The 18,832-nt window shown below is 37.0% G+C and overlaps 1 protein-coding gene across 1 annotated transcript in view; it reads right to left on the minus strand.

Annotated features, from left to right (window-relative positions):
• Positions 1-3,735: 3,735 nt before the first annotated feature.
• Positions 3,736-18,832, minus strand: part of LOC124799136 (carbohydrate sulfotransferase 11-like) — a 340,241-nt gene continuing 325,144 nt past the window's right edge. The window contains exons 5-7 of the mRNA XM_047262673.1: positions 10,290-10,478; positions 9,285-9,442; positions 3,736-4,152 (exon numbers count right to left, since the gene is read on the minus strand). Coding sequence (XP_047118629.1) covers positions 4,050-4,152; positions 9,285-9,442; positions 10,290-10,478 — 450 coding nt within the window. The 3' untranslated portion in view covers positions 3,736-4,049. The remainder of the gene's footprint in view (positions 4,153-9,284; positions 9,443-10,289; positions 10,479-18,832) is intronic.

An 18,832-nucleotide genomic window follows, 5' to 3' on the forward strand; every position in this document is an offset into this window, starting at 1 on the left:
TGCCACTGTCTTGCTTTTACTTACAACCAACCCTAATTTTTTTAAATTTTTTATTCCAATAATCCAGTCTTAATCCGGTCTCCACTGAACCTCCATTTCCATCTCACTCAAAATGGCAATGTTATCAGCAAAAGCACTGAGACCTTCATTTTGTACTTCCTTGATTTCTTTCAAGATTTTGTCCTTAAGTGTAACGAAGAGTTACAGGGAAAGTGAATTGCCTTGCGGAATACAACTCTTTGTCTTAAACTATTTGGATCTTCCATCTCTTGCTTGTATATTGCTTTACAACTTCCATACAAGAAAGAATTCATGCATAATTCAGAACACAGCTGCTACCTGCACTTTGGTGAAATTAGTGTGAATCTATGACCTTTCAACTATCAAACAAAGTGTAAACCAAAAACAAATTGTCTTTCTCCAGCATCATTCTTATACTGCTACTCTTCCCAGCAATGAAGAATACTCTTTGGAACACTCATAATCACTTAATCATAAAGGGGCCTAACATTTTGTTGCAGTCATTTTATTCCACTGTTGTGGAGTTTTATTTTGTTTGTATTGCTAAACTATGATGTTCATTTTGGTACATAATATGATTTATATTTTTTGTTGTCCTTTTAACATCCTTAAAATATGCTTTTTATCTCTTATTTAAATATAACAATCTAGTTTATTATAAAACAGTAGTGTTGATTCTTGTAAGAGCAGTGCACTGAACACACAGAGGAAAATGTAAAATGGATTGTTCCAGCTGATATTGTCTTCACATATGCAGACACGATTCAACAGTGACTTTGTGATTGTGTTCGTAAACTCATTGTTTGGGGAGCATGTGCTCCAAATAAGTTTAGACAATGGGCAGTAGGTAGTGAATTCTGATTGCCCAAAATTGAAATGAGGTTTTTGTGTGTTTTTCAGAGTCCCTTGTACAACTATTAGCTCCATTCAGCTTCGAGCTTATAAAGACACCTTTGGCACTTGGGAACTGGAAGTCTCTATATATAATGTCCTAACTGACTGAGTGACTGACTCCCGAACTGCTAAGGATAGAAACTTGATATCTGGAGAACATGAGGACCTTACACTGCAAGCATAATTTAAAAAGCTATATTTTGAAATTTAAATCCTAAGCGAATGAAGTAGTGGATGAACAGTTTTTTTTGAAAAATATTGCTATTAGGGCGATTTTGAAGCTAGACCAATGAAAATTGGTATTTGGTTTCTCAGCCATGAATAAAGAAACACATATTTCAGCATTTTTGGAGATTTAATCCTATGGGGGTGAAATAGTGGGTGAGAGCTTTTTTGAAAATATATTATTATTAAAGAACTACTAAAATATTTTTAAAGCTAGATCAATGAACATTGGCAGTTGACTTCTCAGCTACAAATAAAAAATATGTTTTTTCAGTGTCTTTGGAGAGTGAATCCCTAAGGGGTGGAAAAGGGGATGAGATTTTTATGAAAATACTTTATTATGAAAGCATTTTTAAAGCTAAATCTATGAAAATTTTTATTTGGCTTCTCAGTTAGAAATTTAAAAAAAATATGTTTTTGGAAATTCACCCCTATTGGGTGAAAAAGAGGATGAAAGTTTCTATGGAAATATTTCAATTGTGCAAGCATCTTTGAAGCTAAATCTGTGAAAATCAGTATTTGGCTTCTCTGTTAGATATAAAACATATGCATGTTTCTGTTTTTCGAAATTCAACCCTTAGGGGGTGAAATAGGTGGTGAAACATTTTATGAAAATATGTCATTGTGAAAGCCTTTTTAAAGCTAAATCCTTGAAATCTGGTGTTTGACTTCTTGGTTAGAGTTAAAAAAAAAAGAAGTTGTTTCACTCTGTTTTTTATGTTTTCTTTGAAATGCAACCCCTAAGGGGTTGAATAGGGTCAGATTGATTCACTGACTCATCATCGCGCAGCCCAAAATGCTAAGGATAGAAACCTGAAGTTCGAAGAGGATGTGGATCTTAGAGCCTAGGCATCGTTTTATAATAAATTGTCAGAAATTCCACTCCTAAGAGGGTGAAATAGGTGATGAAAGGCTTTTTGAAAGTATGTCACTATTAAGGGAATTTTGAAGCTGGAAATGTGAAATATGAAGGAAAGTTGCTACTCACCATATAGCGAAGATGACGAGTCGCAATAGGCACAATAGATTCACACAATCATAGCTTTCGGCCATTAAGGCCTTTGTCAGCAGTAGACACACACACACACACACACACACACACACACACACACACACACACACACACATACATACATGCAAGTGCAACTTGCACCCACGTCTACACTCAATGTGTAGTGTCCTCTCTCTGAGACTGCAGACATGTGTGGAAATTGTGCTTTTTCCAAGTTTGAAATATGGTATTTGGTTTCTCGGTCAGAAAATAAAAAATACATTTTCAGCATTCTTGGAAATTCAGCCACCAATGGAGTAAAATAATTGTGTGAAAGTTTTTTTGAAAATAAATAATTACGAAAGAACCCCTAATGGGTTTTTGAAGCTACACCTATGAAAACAGGTATTTGACTTCTTGGTTAGAAATTAAAAAAATATATATGTATTTCAGCGTTCCTAGAAATTCGAACACTAAGTGAGTGCAGTAGAGGATGCAAATTTTTAAGAAAATATTTTGTTACATTAAAAAATTTTTAAAGCTAAATCTATGAAAATTGGTATTTCAGTTCTCAGATATAAAGAAATGTTTGTTAGAGGATGAAAGTTATGGAACTATCTCCACAAGAATGTAAAAGGCACGATTAACAAAAACTTCGGCCTCCAGCTACCAGAATCACTTTTTGGTCAGAAGTACATTTAAAAAAAATCTATTCTTATATGGCCTTAATTAAAGTGAAAGCTTAGATGATGTTGGAATTTGTGAAAACATAAACATTCAATTAAATAAAAAAAAAAATCTCTGCAGGCAATACACTCTACGCAAGTGAAGCACCCGGTACTAAGTTAGTGTAAGTGCAATTTATTGATTAGAAAGCAGTATGCTCATCAGTAGATGTACGTCTGAAACTGAAAGCTTATTAATTTTATGTGGTCAGAAATAGTCTGAAAATCTTGTAAGGGTGTTGCATGGTAAGTTGTGCTGAGAAATTACTGTTAAGAAAAAATTGGATACTTTTGCCATTTCTGAGTTGCTTAGCGTTGAAGTTAGCCAGTCAGACCATTGCACAAATTTAAGCAGCCTGTCAGAAATGGTGCTGCTAAATGTGTTCTTAATTTTGTTTCCTAAAACTAAGCAAGAGAATGATACAACAATTAGACAAGGGGCAGTAGTAAGGATCAAACCCAAGCCAGAGGCTAAGCAGTGTCATGTGCTATCATTTCCGCTATGAGAAAAACTGACACTAACTGTATCTGACTGACCACTTGAATTTGTGTGCACAATGGCCTGATTCAATAATTTCAATCCTAATTAACTTGGAAATTATGCAAGTATTGAATTTTTTCTTAAGAATTATTTCTTAGCAAAAGCTACTCTGCAACACCCTTATAAGTTTTTCACACCGTTTCTGACCACTCTGTGTTACACACCTACTTGCTACTCCCAAAAATTTTAAACATCAATTGCAGTTAGAACATGTGTGACTTGTAAATATTTCTTTTAGGTGATTTTTTCCTAAATAATACAATTACTTTCTTTGCTTTAAAATATGAACATTGTTTTACAGAGCAAGGAAACTTCTTCACATTATCACAAATACCTTCAACATCTAATAAATTTTATTTGGAACAAGCAAATTTTGTGTACCTATTTACATTTAACAAGATTACAATAAATAACTGTTGATAAATTATTTATATTCAGTAGGTAACCCGTTTTGATAATAGTTAACAACAGTCCATCATTGATATTTAACTAGTTTACAACTATTAAGGGCATAAAATACTGGTACTCAAAAATTACATCTCTTAAAAATCTTGGTAAAATGAGCTATTGCTCATGGAACTGAGCAATAACAGTCTCTTAGACTCGGCTATGAAGCTGGAGTATTAGCTTCTGAGCAGACAGGACTGGACTTTCATACGGTGGCGTGCACATCGAGAACAGTTGCCTCAGGAGTCTCTGTTATCGCCAACTCCAGGTATCCTTCCAGCGTGTAATTAAACAGCGTGAAGTCATACCTATCAGAAAAGAAATAAAACATTAAAATAGCATTACAATGTTTCTGCCTTCACAAATGTCAACTGTTTGGGGAATCAGTACTCATTATGTATAGTAAGCATAAAAATCTATGTATAAAGGAGAGAAATTGGAAAATAAAAGAAATGTCAGTAATATGTAAAGTGAAGGAAGAGCAACCACTGACCTACAGCTGACTGATGTGTGGTGCATAGAAGTAGCAACAGAAAACAGTATTCACACCAGCTTTCGAGCAATGAGACTGCAAGGGAGAGACTTTTTGACATGGAATAGGTGATGGCTGTCAAGTGGTTGGTGCCTTGATATGAACAGGCATATGAATGGAACCATCTAAGAGGTGGAAATCAATGTCTAGGAAGGTTGTTCATTGAGTTGAGAAGGACAAGTTGAACCAGATTTAGGAGTAGGTGTTGAGGTTGGGAAGGAAAGAGCAAGGGTTGTCCCTGCCATGAATGCAGATTGTAAAAATTTCATCAATGAATTTGAGACAGGTGAGGGGTTTTATTTGTTGACTGGGTATGAAGGATTTCTCCAGATGACTTACAAAGAAGCTGACATATGATGGTGTCATGTGAGTACTGATGGCAGTACCACAGATTTTTTTATGAATTTGGCCTTCGAAAGTGAAGTAATTGTGGGTCAGCATGTAGTTGGGAGGGAGGATTAGAAAAGAGTTGGTAGGTTTGGTATTAGGAGGATCTTGGGAAAGGTAGTGTTCCACAGCCACAAGGCCATGCGCATATGGGATTTTGGTGTCTAAGGATGCTGTATCCACAGTCTGGTAGTAATGGGACCAGTCAACTGGATGTACTAGTGATATTTCTGAACCAGTGGAAAAACTTGATAGTGGCAGTAAAAAAATAAAAAAAATAGATTTTTCAAAAATTGTTCATTTTGTAGCACACATGTATAGTTCAAGGAAATATGAAACATGTTATTTGGTCTTAAGTGCGTCAAAGTGCAGTGCCATGCCTCTTCACACAGCTTTCTTTTATTGCATGTCACAGTATTTTGCTCTGTGGAATTCAGTCATGCATACTTTGTAATGGATGCCATCAAACCTATATTCAGGATAGTGGAAATTAAAATGCCCTGTGGTGCCTCTCCTGCTCTCAGCTGGCTGATTTGACACCCTACCCCCTTAAAAAATCTCACAATTGATACTGAGTGTGATTATTTGTAACCAGGAGAATAACAACTATTCAGAAAATTTGCACTCTTCATTGCCTCTTAGCTAATAACTTTCTCTTCTGTGTGATGTAAAATTAAATATAGGAAACATATAACCAGTAAAGACAAGAGACAAGCAAAGCAGTATACATTTCTTCAATCCTTAGGTCCCAGAATTTTTTTCTCTTTAATCTTGCTACAGCTTTACACGGCATGCTTTCCATTCTGCAAATGAATCTATTACCTCATCAAAGTTTGATAAACATTTTGCTACATGAAAAATCAAAATGTCATAGGATTTCTTGATTTGATTACATTTATTTTGTCACTGCTAGATAAAATGAAATAGGCCTTTCTAATATTGCAGCACTTGTAACACATGTCAAAAGCAAGACTATTTTGGTGCAAATAGTTATTTTTATCTACCTCATTTACATAAATAACATGACAGAATATAATTCACAAAGTACCATTATCAAACGCCTATTAAGCCTGCTACAAGAAAAAAGTTTTATGCTTTGGAATAGTTTTGTGTTAGGATATAGTTTCACATTTCAGTTTCGTGCTTCAGATTCTCAAGAGTAAGATCAAAAAGTAGTAGTACGGAATTTTTATACGAATTTGGGATCATCTTATTCTTCCATATAATTTGTATGATGTCATCATTTCTTCTCCTTCCTCATTCTAGCAAAAAATCTTCTCATCAGTGGTTCTGTCAAAACTTATTCTCCAGTTAACTTCAGTAATCATGCCAGAATCACCAGTTTAGTTGTCCCACATTTATTCTCTGGATGGGTGTTATTACATATTGATAAAACAGTTCTGTGCTATTCCTAGAATAGAACTTAAAGTAGCTGCTAACTGGAGTCTGTACAACTGGTAGTTTAGAGATCTGGCAAAAATTTTCTGTCAAAATTTCCTTTTCTTGGATACACTGAGAAGATTAATATGTAATCTTTATTACCTGTTAGTTGTTTATTTACACTCAGGTAGTCTGAATCTACAGATTTTGCTAATAATTATAACAATGCTGATCATTCACATACCCAGTCAACCACACAAACAGTGATTGACATTCAGGTTTACTCAGCTCATCTCTTATGGTCCTTCCATTTTGTCTGCGGCAAAGATTTGTATTGCTAGATTCCCCTGACAGAGACATCACGTACACTATGCACATATTCAAAAATCAACTTATGATTCATTCACAAATCAACTTAGAATGTGTTTAAAAATGTTCAAAAACCAACATGATGCACTTCAAAATCATGTGAATAATCAATAGACTAACATGCTGTAGCGGTTCCACCTGCTTTATTTATCTTCATTTGTTGTCCTCAGTATTGATGTACTGGCTGAGGGGTTGGTTGGTTGGGTTGTTTGGGGAAGGAGACCAGACAGCGAGGTCATCAGTCTCATCGGATTCGGGAAGGAAGGGAAAGGAAGTCGGCTGTGCCCTTTCAGAGGAACCATCCCGGCATTAGCCTGGAGTGATGTAGGGGAATCACAGAAAACCTAAATCAGGATGGCCGGACGCGGGATTGAACTGTCGTCCTCCTGAATGCGAGTCCAGTGTCTAACCACTGCGCCACCTTGCTCGGTGTACTAGCTGAAATATGGGGTTGTAATTTGGACACTGTCTACTATAAATAATGTAGCCGACAGATGCACAGTTGCGCTTCACAGTACTTTAAATTCATTTTTTCACAACCCCCCATATACACTTTTATATGTGTATGGCCAGTGCACTATTGTTTAAACTTTCCATAAGCCTCATTAATAGTTTGCATGCAAACCTCCACATACTGCTACAATAGTTTACTGTTGAACATCTACGAGCAGTAAAACCTAACCACAAAGTTCATAGTTCTTGAAGAATAATCAGGTACGCATGGAAACAGACAATGTCACTGTTTTAACATATGGCCTGATTGTTTAATACTTATTACACTGTTAAGTTGAAGCATTGTTGTTGTTCTAACCAGCACAGGTTACTCGTCTGAAACTCAGCCGTGGACTGACTGTCTCATGACCAAAAATCATGCCCTTATATATCCTCATAATAATAGGTACTGAAACTACACATTGTTCAAAGTGAAATTTACAGAAACTACAATTGAAGCTTCACTCATTAAATTAACTGAATAAATCAAAAATTGGTTCGTTTTAACAATTTCTTCTATCACAAGAGTTAGGACGAATTATTTGTTTAAATCATGAAATTAAGAAATATAGTTATGGAAACAATACTTTTGACAAAACTGTTAATTAATTTGGTTTAATGAAGGGCTGGCTTTGCTAACATGTTCTCGAATAGAACAAAATCGATACTTAAAGATTACTAGTATTTGTTCCTCCAAATGTTTGTAATTAGTAAAGAATTTACATTTGTTTACATATCAATAATAGAATTTAAGTTACGAAACAATTACTGATTTCACCCTGTTATGAAAGATACTAACTAGGAACAGCCAAAATAAATTAGAAAATAAAACTGATTACAAAATTATATCTGGTGTTACATTCTTTAAATCTGAGGGCCAATCTTTCTTTATTATGAAAGTGCAGATTATATTCACTTATGCTAATGGTAAATAGTTAAAAGCAACAAAATGAATTTAAGGAGGTAGCTGGAAAAACAAGAGGGGAATTAAAAAAACCCCAGCTTGCTTCATCACAATGCACTGCATAGTAGACACTTTGTGAAGCAAGATTTTGTTCTTGAAGAATACGAATTTGGCGCCCTCTGAAATTACCGCCAAGGGCACACACCCTGGGGAGGGGTTTAGGAGATGAAGGTGAGGCCAGGCTAGAAGTGAGGAATTCCTGAAAGGCTACAAGCAGATGACTGGGTGCATGAAGAGGAAGATCATGGTAGGAAGGGGGCTAGAACTGTTTTAAACAAGATTCTGTGTGGGGTTTTAGTTAGCTGTTGTCAGTGTTGTGTGTCATGAAGAAATGTTTCCACCATGGAAAATGGGAATAGGAGAGAAGGTCCTTTACAAGTCCAGCATGGCTAAAGTTAGGGTTTGAGCTAATGGGTATAAGTAAGAAATATGGGATTTTGATATCTGTATCTGCTAACTGAGACCATATCAGTCATGCTTTACTACTTTCCACAAAGTGTGGTAGTTCATGTGTTAAGTAGTAATTAATAAATGCCTGCTAGACCTATAAATATTATTCCTTATTATGTTGAATGCTTGCAATTGTTATGTATTATGAGTTTCATTGTAATTAATAATGCAGAATTTGAAAGTTTCAGTAGCAGTTTCAGTACTAATGTTTGAACTGTATTAATTCTATAAAAACTACTTTTTGAAATTATGGTTATACACTCATGAAATTTCTAGAATTAATTTATTCTTGATAATGATGACAGAGCTTCAAAGTTGTGGACTAATTTATCTGAAGAAAGACAGCAACCAATTACTTTATTCTTAAATGTTATAAAGGATTAATGACTGCTGGTGGAGGGTTATTTAAAACCCAATATTGAAGCTCAAGCCTTTTGTAATGTGCAAACTTCCTTTGGCAGAACTTATGTTTCAAGGTCAGAGAGAAAGGATCAAATCTCAGTGATGAGGAGGGTTTCATCAGAAGTCTTCCATCCTCCGTTATATGTGGGATTGGATTCTTCATATATTTGCCTGGACACATTGCATTGTGCAAATCGGAGGAAATCCATTACAGAATTCTATATGTTCACAACTGAACAACTACCTTGTTAGGTAGCCCCTCCTAGTTAACAAAAACTTGGCACTTATTGTGGTATAACTTTTTTATGTATTTATTTGTTTTGAGTGTTTCAGTTTAGTGCTATGCATGTGATTTTTATGACTAGGTATCTACAAATGATACTTTTTCTTATCATTCTGAATTTTTATAGATATTTTGTTCCTAGTTCCTTAAAACAATGAAAATTGAAACAATTTTATCTTACCTGTATATGTTATATAGCAGAAGAATTTGTGCTTTTGTTAACTGAGAAAAGTAAGCATCTTCAACCTCTGTAGTAGTTCGTCCTTTTGCTTGATTTTTCTTTTGTGGCTGTATGACATCCTGAAGATTAGCTAGGTGAATGAGGAAGTTCTGGTCCTCCTGTAATACAATTGATTACAGACTTTAATGAAACTGAATTTTATCAAATAATGATGATTTTTATTGTGCAGTTGATGGGGATGAATGTTTATGTAACTACCAAGATTTGCTTGTGCTGAGTGCCTTCTACACATGTGTCTAGAAAACATGTTCTTGTTCCTAGCAGAAATGTAGAAGGATAAGTAGACATTAGGAGAGCAATGACCAACATTTTCAACCATTCTCCATATTTTCATTGCACTAGTATGTTACTTGTGGTTTTGTTCTGCAGCTTTTCAACTTATTTACATGAAGTATTGTGGACAATTATTAAATCCAGATGTAAGATAGACTTTGGACTCTCTTCATCTATTCTATACAAAAATACAGTTTCCTTATTATTGTTCTCAACTGCTGATTGGTAAAAAATGTTATGAAAATAAATGTTTTATTTGTACTGACCTGTGCTTGAACATTACACTAGCAATCTCTGCATGTATGTTCTGTATAAAGTGGTTGTCATTGTAGTCATGACAACAAATGTTTGTCAACCAGAGGAGAAGTGTTTATTCAGTGCCATGTACAATCAAAAAGTGTAGTCAGAACTGTGATAAAATGAAGTAGGAAAATAATAACTATCTACCTGTCAGCACTACATTAATATTATTCAAAAATTTTCAAATTGTTTATTTACAAAATATAAAAATCGAGTTTAGTAACTGCAAGTGAAAATATTACTGCCAGGTGTTGAAAATCTTTTACATTTGTTGTTTCAATTTCTTAAGATTACTACTTCTTTAAGAAATAAATAAATAAATAAATTTTGAAATGTTCAATAATTAGAATAGAAGAGCTTGTAACACAATACCTCAAGGGTTTCAAATTTTGCAATGACATCAAATGGCACTTGGCATGGTGTACAGAACTCTGTTATAGGAGTCCAGTGCATGTCGAACTGACTTCCTTTCCGATATTCATCCACAAGAAACTGCACAAATTCTGAAAATGTCGGCCACCGTGGGTTCTTTGGGTTAGTTTTCTTCTGCGTACCAACAATCTGGAAGAATAAAAATGTTCATAGATATTTGAATTGTATTTTTATCATAAAAATGAAAAACTGTTATTCTCCTCATCACCAGCAAAAAATGTCACACACTATTTTGATTCCCAGGCAAAAGGTATGCCTAAATGATTTTGCATCACATCATATGTTTAAAGTATTGTACATTTTATTAACAGAGCGTCTGGAATAATAGATAAGTGTTAGCATTACTTATTTCTTTGTGTATGCAGATACACGGAAAATTTTACATTGTTGAGGGGAATGAAGCCTCAGATACACATAAACACTTCTTAGTAAATTGAAGTCTTGCTGTTTCTTAAGACAACATTTTTTCCTGTAAGAATAATGCACGAAAACATGTAACTATTTTTAAAAGAGAGATCTTTGCCATGTCATAAAATGTAATAAGCACCAACTGTACTAATACAGGATGACCTAGTGGAAATTAAAAAGGGGAAAGATCTTGTAGTGAAGACATAGGAAGAAATTTCTTACAAATTCTTGTGTTTTTAACAGTGAACTGAACTATACTTTTCTTCAACACTATAATAATTTACTAGAATGAGAAATTTTTACTGTGTTGAATAGTACACAATTTGAAAAATCAAAATCATGTTCTAGGCTGGCACTAATGTGGATACCTGCTGTTCATTTGGCACATCAGCCAGTACCTCTCAAATGCAAAGTTGAGAAATTTTATAATTCTCATGAGTAGCTGACCAAACAAGAAAACCTGAGCAAATTAATTCATTGTGGCTCAGTGGCAACATTCTTCTGCTCCTGCTCTGAGTACTTGGGTGGGAGTGCTGCCACTGGAGAAATACTAACCAGCTAGCTCACATATAAACTCTTGAAATCAGATCCTCTTCCTCAGATGCTCATTGTATTAATGAGTAGCAGTGTGTGCCAGCTGATGGCTACAAGACAGAGATCAGTTGCGGGCAAGATGATGCAGCCATTTGCCATCCACAGGCTTTGTGCCAGTAGCTGCAGGCTTCCACTTGAGATGAGCTTTGTGTGCAGTCATCTTGGTGCCTCTGCTCCACTTGGTCACCTGCTGGGTAGCATCCATCTGTTGCTGGTCACCTCCCTGGTGGGTTGTGAGTTCAAGTCTTGGCCAGCTTGCTACCCAACTACACTGTCACTTTCACCTGGCCTGTATGAGCCTACATTGTTGCTGATTATCACTGAGGCATGCAAATGACACAATCTTTGGTTATAATGGGCATCACAGTTTAAACACTGTCTATTCCTGTGTGTTGTCATTGCAACCACAGAGCACCGGAACCACCAGCAGCGACTGCTGTCATCCAGCACTGACAGTGTGGCACTTTTGTCGGGCTTCCTCAGCTTCACGGATGTCAGCAGCTACGGCTGCCCACATGCATTGCCTGCTGAGTGGGTGAAATGCTGACACCGACATGCCACTCGCTCATGGCCACCTATGTCACCGAGGCCAATAACCTACTCTGTGACTATGGCTCCATCCTTGTAATTAACATGAATAAAGAATTAATATAACCAGGGATGTTTTACTGATGGTTTGCTTACAATTCCAGTCACCTCCGCAACTGAAGTCCATGTCTAAACTATTTGGAGATGGTGCTCCATTCTGATTTGCCATCAGCCAGTTCATCTGTCATCATAGGGGTTACATCCTGACTCCTATGTATTGTCCGCAGCTCGTGGTCTTGCGGTAGCGTTCTCGCTTCTTGCGCATGGGGTCCCGGGTTCGATTCCCGGCAGGGTCAGGGATTTTCTCTACCTCGTGATGACTGGGTGTTGTGTGTTTATCATCATCATTTCATCATCATTGACTCGCAAGTTGCCGAAGTGGCGTCAGCTCAAAAGGACTTGCAATACGGCGGCCGAACTTCCCCACATGGGGCCTCCCGGCCAACAATGCCATACGATCATTCCATTTCATTTCATTCCTATGTATTAGTGTCAACTAAATCTGAACAGCCATTTGTCAAGAGGACAGTCCCATTGCGACATCATTTTCAGTTCCTGCTGTGTGTGAACTTGTTCTTCCTGACATCTTTTGTTCCTGTGCACAAACACAGCAGGGTGAATTGACTGATATACGAGTATGAAAATGCTGTTTTTGAGTGCAGAAGGGTAACAGTAGAGAAGACTGTTTATGGACAGTGAGATGCAAGCAGTGTAATCTGTGAGGCCATGAGATGCCTTGGCTCAGTCAATAATTGTGACATGTAGTAGGTGCCAATGCTATGGGCATGAGGTACGTTGGTATTCATTGTTGAGATGGCTGATGATGTGATGGAAGAACTGAGTGCATTTCCTGTTGTTATGTTTGGGTGCCTGTAGTGGCTTTCCACATTCTCTTGTGTGTTCTTTGTGGTATTGCGTTTTTTGGCGGGTAAAGCTTTCACAGATGTCAGGGTCACAAACACAAGTGATGATGACTCAGGAAGTGATTGAATCTTTTGGTGAAATAGGTAGCTCAGTCAAGTAGAACAATGCTGCTTTGCAAAAATGAGCAGATACCTTGATGACAGATAGCATGTTTATGCAAAAAAAGATAGAGGAAATAGAGCAAACAAAAGATTGATCAAGTGTATTCACACCTTTATTGGATTTGACTGTTGCTATTCTGTTTACATTTTTTTGGGCAAGGCAATTGAGAATGTGTCAACTTTCATAAGATGATTTGGAAGTTGCTGCAGCTCTGGGCAACTGGAAAGATGAAGTATGGTTATAGAAGGCCAAATTACACTTAGTGGAAGAGGCAAACACATACTTAACGTACCCTGATGTGTTGAATAAAATACATACATTTGAGCAACTTAAGAATGGGCTTACTAGGTACTACTGGAATCAGAACAGTACCAAATTCTTCCTGAAGCACTCAGTGGAGTATCCCAAAAGCTGAATGAACTGGTTGGAACGTTTCTGGATAGGATTAGGAAAATAAGTTTGCAAATTCATAGGTTAGCAGGAAATGAGAAGCCTAAATTATCCTGCATGAGGCTCCCAGGGCATTAGATGTTTTTTTGTGGGACTTACACCAGCTATGTTGAGGAAAGTACAGATGGAAGACTCAAAAGATTTGGCTGCTGCAATAACAATGTGAGTGCAGGAGAAGTGAAGCCTTTTTTTCCACGGCGGTAAAATTTATAGATTTGGCCATGTGGTCTACATTCGGAAGAAATGCTGCCTCAATACTCGAGTGCAGAGTGGTAGGACACTGCGTTTTGAGATGTAGGAACAGGAAACAGAATAGATGTGGGCATCATAGGGGGCCTTAAACATTAATGGGGGCTGCAGAACTGCCAGATGGCTTTCCCATTAAAATTAAATGTTGTGGAGACATATGCATAGAGTGTGGCATAGCTGGTGTAATAAATGGAACAGAACCAAAGTTTTTTGGACATGAGGGCTCACATATGGTGGCAACTCTGGACCTCTTGGCTAAGAAAGACTGAATTCTCTGTGTTATAGGCGATGCAGGATAGGGGGCAACTATATGGAAACACAAGGTTCAACATTGCTCAGGTTTCATTTCTAAGTGACAGGAACCGCGAAACCACTTCGAGTGAGTGTGTGTACTGACCTACCAAGTAATATTTTGTGTGTAGTAAAGCCATTGGTAGACTATTTCTATTTAGATACTTCTCACTGTTTTCTACATAAGAGCATGATTTGTGTGTAAGAAGTGAATGGAGAATGTATTGTTTGAAATGTTACTACTGGTATTCACTGCTGGGGAGTTCTTAACTCAGGTACAGTTCTGTGAATGTGATCTGCCAGTCATAAGTTTATAATTAGTTTTGCTTTTAAATCTCGTCTTGCTGTACTCATGTCACTCCTTGATGTTGTAGCCCTGCAATGCAATGTCACTCATAGCTATAATGAACTTCTTACCCTCAGCAGGAAAGTGCTGTGATAATGGAAAATTATGCTTGCTACCCACTAGCTACCAAATCACATAACCACTTCTTCTCAGAATCCTTTTGTATTTAACAGTTCTCATAACATTTTCAACATATCAATTAAATATTCACATTTAAGCTTTTACTAACTAAAATCATTGCCAGTCAGAGCATTAGCATCCCAAAGTCAAGAAGTAAATTAATAAGTAATGAAGTAATTCTGTACAATCTTCTTTCGTTTTTGTTTTTTGGAACAACAGTCACTGTCATCATGACTTCTTTTTTGGTACTCGTGCCACCACCATGTTATGCAGTCAAAGTGTAAATGGTTCCTTCTCCATAAGTAAAACACTCACCCTACATCACACCTTGTGGTTTTGCTGTGATTACATTTGTATTTAATATCCATGCATAAATAAAAACTATGTACACAGTAAGTGGTCTTTCTTCTAGCACCACTACCATAAATTAAGGTTTTTACATAACCATATTTCATTGGCACAGTAGAAAGGAAGTGGGACATGTTGTTACCTTCAATAACAACATGTAGCATCACAGGTTCCAGATAGTATGGATAATTTAGGTGCTAGCAAGATGGTTTTGGAAAAAGGCTGCCATAAGCAAACCTTAATACACGTGCATTACATGAGAAAGTAGATATTTGAAGAGAGGAGATGTGGTAGCTAAGGAGAAACTATTAGTAAAGTTTGCAATTTTTTTCAATCCTACTGGACCATTGCTGATGACACCCACTGCAAAACACAGAATTCTAACAGGGACAAAACTCAGGTATACTGGAAAGTATGTAGAAGACCTCATCTTTTGAAATCAGTAAGGGAGAAGTTTATCGTTCAGCATCTGGATGATGCCACTATTAAAGAAAGTAATAGCATCTGGGGAGAAATGGTTATCATCGTGCTTAAGAAATCATCAGACAGGATGAAGAAATACAGGTTCTGTTGCAACTATCATTAGTTTAGTGCTGTTTTTCAATCACAGTTGCAAAATATTGTTACCACCGGTTGAAAATAGTGCTATAAGACCAGTAAAAGACCACATTTACCATCCCCTGATGTCATTACAGTTACCAATGGGTGCCTTCTGTGCTTAAGAATGCACCAGCCACATTTAAGTGATGTTAGATAGGGTGTTGAGAAGCTTGAAGCCACATCAGCAATGGTGTACTTCTATCATATTATTGCTTTTTCCAAGGATCTGAAGGAGGACACACAGTGGTTAGAAGTTTTTATGAGGATATGTGTGGCATGCTTAACATTAAAAATCAAAAAGTGTCACTTTGCATCAGTGGATGTGAACTATCTAGACAAGCATTTCTCTACATTTCAGTAATTGAAACCAAATTTTCAGTCATAATTTTCACCCCCCCCCCCCCCCCCCCCCCCCCCCCCGGGGATCCTGCCCACCATCCCCTTCCTCACATATATGCCACAGCAAGTGGCAAAATCAAAAGACAATTTAATAATAAATCACTCTTTGAATTTTAGGAAGGGGTGGGTGATGAGTTTTCTGCCTTGAAAATAAAAGAATTTTGTAAAATATTAGCACTTTCAACATCCTATCTGTACCAAACTGGTTTTTATGCATTGGTTGCTTTGAAGACAAAAGATAGATGTCAACTGAACATAGAAAAAGAACTCTGATTGTCTATTTCTAATAAAACAGTACTTTGCTGTGCAAGTCAGGTTCAAGACACTCACTAATAAACTAAACTCATTTTAATTTAGTGCTGAAAAGTTGATTATTAATGCATGGTGCAGTACTCATACAGTCCTATTTACAAGTGCATATCAGTGTAAATGAGAATTTTAACTTTTTATTGTGTCAAAATGTGTTCTGCTTTGCTTTCCTTTCAAATGTATTAATCACTTTTTTAAATCAGATTTTCTTTTCTTTTCAGTAAGCTCATGACCCCCATTTAGTGTTATCACAACTCCCGGGAGGGAGTGGGGTGGTGAGGGTGGGGTCAGGTGCAACCGACTGGTAGCCAAAATGCTGTAAGGACTGATCCAAGATCGATATGTGCAGTATGGGATTTCCTGCTACCACAAACTATGATACAGCTATAGCCTTTCTGGGACTATCAAACTACAAGGGTGGTTTGAAAAGTTCTCGGAATCACCACGAGAGGTCAGCGCTAGTTCAGTGAGTTGTTCACGTGATATTAATGACTGTTGCCTGTAAATATGTGCCACATCAGTGCTCTTGGAAGAAAGCTGTGGTGGTTATATGGCTCTGTTGTTGTTCCCGCATAGTGATTTGAAAAGATGGAAAAAAATCGAGATTCAAGCAGTGATTAAGTTCTTCATAAAGAAAGGTATGAAAGCAAAGGACATTCATGCTGATTTCCAGAATACACCGAGGGGACTCTGCTCCTTCACATACAAGTGTTGTCAAGTGAGTAAATGAATTTAAATTTGGTCGGGAGAGTTTAGATGATGATCTGCACAGTGGTTGGCCAAGATGTGTCACTACTCCAGAAATCAGTGCAAAAGTGCACAACACGGTCATGGAGGATTACCGATAGAAAGTGCACGAAATTGCTCATGCTTGCCAGATGTCATCTGATAGAGTACATCACATTTTAACTGAAGGATTAGAAATGAAAAAAAATATCTGCAAGATGGGCACTGTGACTTTCGATGCTGGATCAAAAACATGTGCCATTTCCATGGCAAAATTACCCAAACTAAGTATGAATTGTTGCCACACATACCTTATTCACCTGATATGGCTCCATCAGACTTCCATCTCTTCCCAAAACTGAAAATTTTTCTTGGTGGACGAAGATTCACTTCAAACAGAGAATTGATAGCTGGAGTTGACAACTATTTTGCAGGTCTGGAGGAAACTCATTTTCGAGATGGGATAAAGGCAATGGAACATCATTGGGCCAAGTGCATTAATGTACAAGGAGATTACATTGAAAAATAAAAAAGTTTCAGTGATGTAAGTACTTTTTTTCTATTCTGTTCCAAGAACTATTCAAAGCACCCTCATATTATAGCAAAATTTGTAAAGGGGTTTGCTGACATCACCAGACCATTTTGACACAGTTATTAAAGAAGGGTGTCAAGCATCACTCAAGAAATTACCCCTGTATTAATATTCCCAGATTATGAAGAATAATTTATCCTGTCCTGTTATCTAAGCAACTAGATGTTCAGATGCATTTTTAAGTCAGGAAGTAACTGGGAAAGAACACCCAATAGCATGCACATCAAAACTGTTAAATAAAGCTGAATGGAATCACTCTATCACAGAGAAGGAAACTTTGAGTTTAATATATGGTGTCACTTACTTTCTGTGGTGTCCATGCGGTAGAAAATTCAGAATCATAACTGATCACATGACAATTAAGTGCCATTAGGGCTCAAAGATCCCTCAAGCATGGTGACTTTATGGGCACTGAAATTAAGTGAATTTGATTTTGAAGTAGTTTACAAGCCAGGAAAGAAGTGTGGGAAAGCAGATGGGCTAAGCAGAGAGATTGGGGTGATACAAGGGCTCGGCTAAAGCTGTGTGGTGTGGCAGAAGGTGCAGACTGTTGAGACGGACTGCCAGCCATTTCAAATGCAACCACAGTGCACTATAGATGATGGGCTACTATGCAGGATAATGATGTCCATGGTGTGCAACATGATACCTGCAATCCTAAAGAAGAAACATTAACAGAGGCTCACAATCATGCATTAACAGGACATGGGGGACAAAGAACAACTGGTTGCAGGATAACTGAACAATATTGGTGGAGTACATGAAGACAGGACGCTGACTATTATGAAAGAATTGCTTGCATGTACAGAATGTGCCAAGCACCACTTCAAAGATTACCAGGGGCATCCAAGACATTTGAAAATGTGAGACTGGATGTCTTGGATCCATTTAACAAAATACTGATAGGTAACTGCTATGTGTTAACTGCCATATACCACTTTTTGTGTTATGTTGCAATGATTGCCATTCCTAATCAGCAACTCAGCATAACAGCATAAGCAGTGGTGGATAACTGGTTATTGATGTTTAGTGTCCCTGATACAGTAATTATGGATCAGAGCACCAACTTCATGTCTGAACTAATTAAGCAACTGTGTTATCTGTTGTGAATATGGACACTAAGAACTAGTCCCCTTTATCCACAAGCAAACAGAACTGAGCATGTTCACCATACCATCATTAAAATTTTGAGCTATTATATAAACAGTAACCACAATGACTGGGACATTTATCTACTCTGTGTTGTGGCTGCATATAAGTGAAAAGCGCATGACAGCATTGGCTCTTGTTAGGACATTTATCTACCCTATGTCGTTGCTGTATATAATTCAACGCATGACAGTGTTGGGCTCTTGCCATATGACATTGTGAACAATAAGCATACACATTCATGTTTTGAAGTTATTGACCATAAAATTAGGAAAAATGGAGAATGGG

The sequence above is a fragment of the Schistocerca piceifrons genome, chromosome 5 (assembly GCF_021461385.2).
Source record: "Schistocerca piceifrons isolate TAMUIC-IGC-003096 chromosome 5, iqSchPice1.1, whole genome shotgun sequence".
Classification (NCBI taxonomy): domain Eukaryota; kingdom Metazoa; phylum Arthropoda; class Insecta; order Orthoptera; family Acrididae; genus Schistocerca; species Schistocerca piceifrons.